This window comes from Entamoeba invadens, assembly GCF_000330505.1.
Source record: "Entamoeba invadens IP1 unplaced genomic scaffold scaff_1105074726025, whole genome shotgun sequence".
NCBI classification, from domain to species: domain Eukaryota; phylum Evosea; order Mastigamoebida; family Endamoebidae; genus Entamoeba; species Entamoeba invadens.
Window position 1 is genome coordinate 38,133 of NW_004443750.1, and position 1,859 is coordinate 39,991.

General features: G+C 34.4%; 2 protein-coding genes across 2 annotated transcripts; both read left to right on the forward strand.

Annotated features, from left to right (window-relative positions):
• On the forward strand, positions 1–360 carry EIN_042400 (hypothetical protein; the record flags this gene model as incomplete). The annotated part of the gene is made up of 1 exon (XM_004261294.1): positions 1–360. A coding segment is annotated over one exon (360 nt), but the record flags the coding sequence as incomplete, so codon positions are not given.
• A 156-nt stretch (positions 361–516) lies between these two features.
• On the forward strand, positions 517–1,859 carry EIN_042410 (hypothetical protein; the record flags this gene model as incomplete). The annotated part of the gene is made up of 1 exon (XM_004261295.1): positions 517–1,859. A coding segment is annotated over one exon (1,343 nt), but the record flags the coding sequence as incomplete, so codon positions are not given.

Consider the following 1,859-nt stretch of genomic DNA (forward strand, 5'->3'; position numbering starts at 1 on the left):
ATTTTTGGGTTCTACCAGAACGATTTGGTGTGTCCACAGAGCAACCAAAATGTACTCAACGCGACTTCAGACAACTTCGTGTTGTTTGGAAGACCAAATCCATGGGATGGACCCGTTTTTATCACAAGAAAAGAGGAGAAAATGAATGAAAAGAAGACATTTGTTATTCACCAAGACACCCATGGGATGCTCCTTTCTTGCTTCTCTGCTTTTTGGGTTGAGACAAACGGGAATGTGAACTTCAACGTGTGCGCCAAAAATTATTACAAAATCCCACAGACATCCACAAACCCACTCACTGGAAAACCAAACTCAGAAAAAATCGTGTGTGAAAGAATTGTTGTGTTAAAATGTTTTTAATTGTTTGAATTGTTATTTGTCGTGTTTTTTAATTTCTTTGAGAACTTTTTGAACTTGAATTGTTAATTTCCAATAAAATAAAAAATAACTTGACCTCATATTAATTGGTTTATTTAAAAATTAAAACTAAAATAATAATTAATTCTTGAAAGTTGGATGAAAAGACTTGACGTGTTTTCAATGCAAATTGTCACAAAATACTTGGTAAATTACACCGACTTTATTAATGTTGTTTGTGTGTCCAAAAAGTATCAGTACGTGCTTGATAGAATCAGAATCAACCCAATACAGATAACACCAAACAACATGAAATTATTCCCAAATATCCAAACACTGAATTTGTTTTCTCCATTCGATATTCAACTCACAAACACAACAATCGAACGACTCCAATTCTCTTATCCTATTTCTTACGACAAATATTTGGAAGAGAAGAAACACTTTAATATTTGTCATTTTGTGAAATACACAAAAACAGACAGAGAAAAGTGTGGCAACACGATCCCACAAAATCTGTATTGTATCGACAACAACTGTTTTGAAGATTGCGAACAACAAGTGATAAAGATCCCATATAGTGTCCGAGTTATTTTAGATGATGCTTTTGAATACGCACACATCCGAGAAATTGACATACCTAACTCGGTAACATTTCTTGGTGATAACGCGTTTGATGGATGCACTAATTTAACACATGTGGCACTTCCATTTTCACTCAAATACATCCCTCCGCTTACTTTCAACAGATGCGTGTCTTTAAATAAAGTTGACATACCGTCATCTATCACTGGGTTTGGTTGTGAATGTTTTGGTCGGGGTTGTGGAATAGAGTCCATCGTCGTCACACCAAATATTTGTGTTTCATTTGATGCATTTGAATACTCCAATTTGAATCACATCGAATTTGTTGGGCAATCAATCATAGCAGATAATGTGTGCAACCACTGTTTGTTATTGAAAAGTGTAAAAATGGACACCACTGTGAAGATTATTGGAAGTTACTCCTTTTATCAATGTGAAAAACTTGAAGAAATTGATGTCCCGTCATCACTTCAAATCATCGAAAATTCCGCTTTTAGAAATTGCACTTCTTTACGCAGATTTTTAATTCCACAAGGGTTATTGTATATGGATTCATTAGTATTTTATAATTGCTCCAGTTTGGAAGAACTGAATTTTCCAGAAAGCACCAAGTTATGTGGTATTGATACGTTAACCAATTGCACTAAATTAAGTGCACTGACACTTCCAAATTTCAACCGCAAATTGACATTTGCGACCAATAAAGACGAAGAGCAAATAGTTAATAAATTTGGGTATACTGCACTTGATGTTGTTATTGATGTTGATGACGAATGTCCTCCAAATTACACCAACGAAGAAGATAAAATTGCAGACGAGAAATTACATGAAGTGAAAACCAATTCAAATTGCAATGAAGTTGTGTTGTACAACCTCGAACAATGTAAAGTGTTTGATTTTCATGAGGCAGAAAAAAT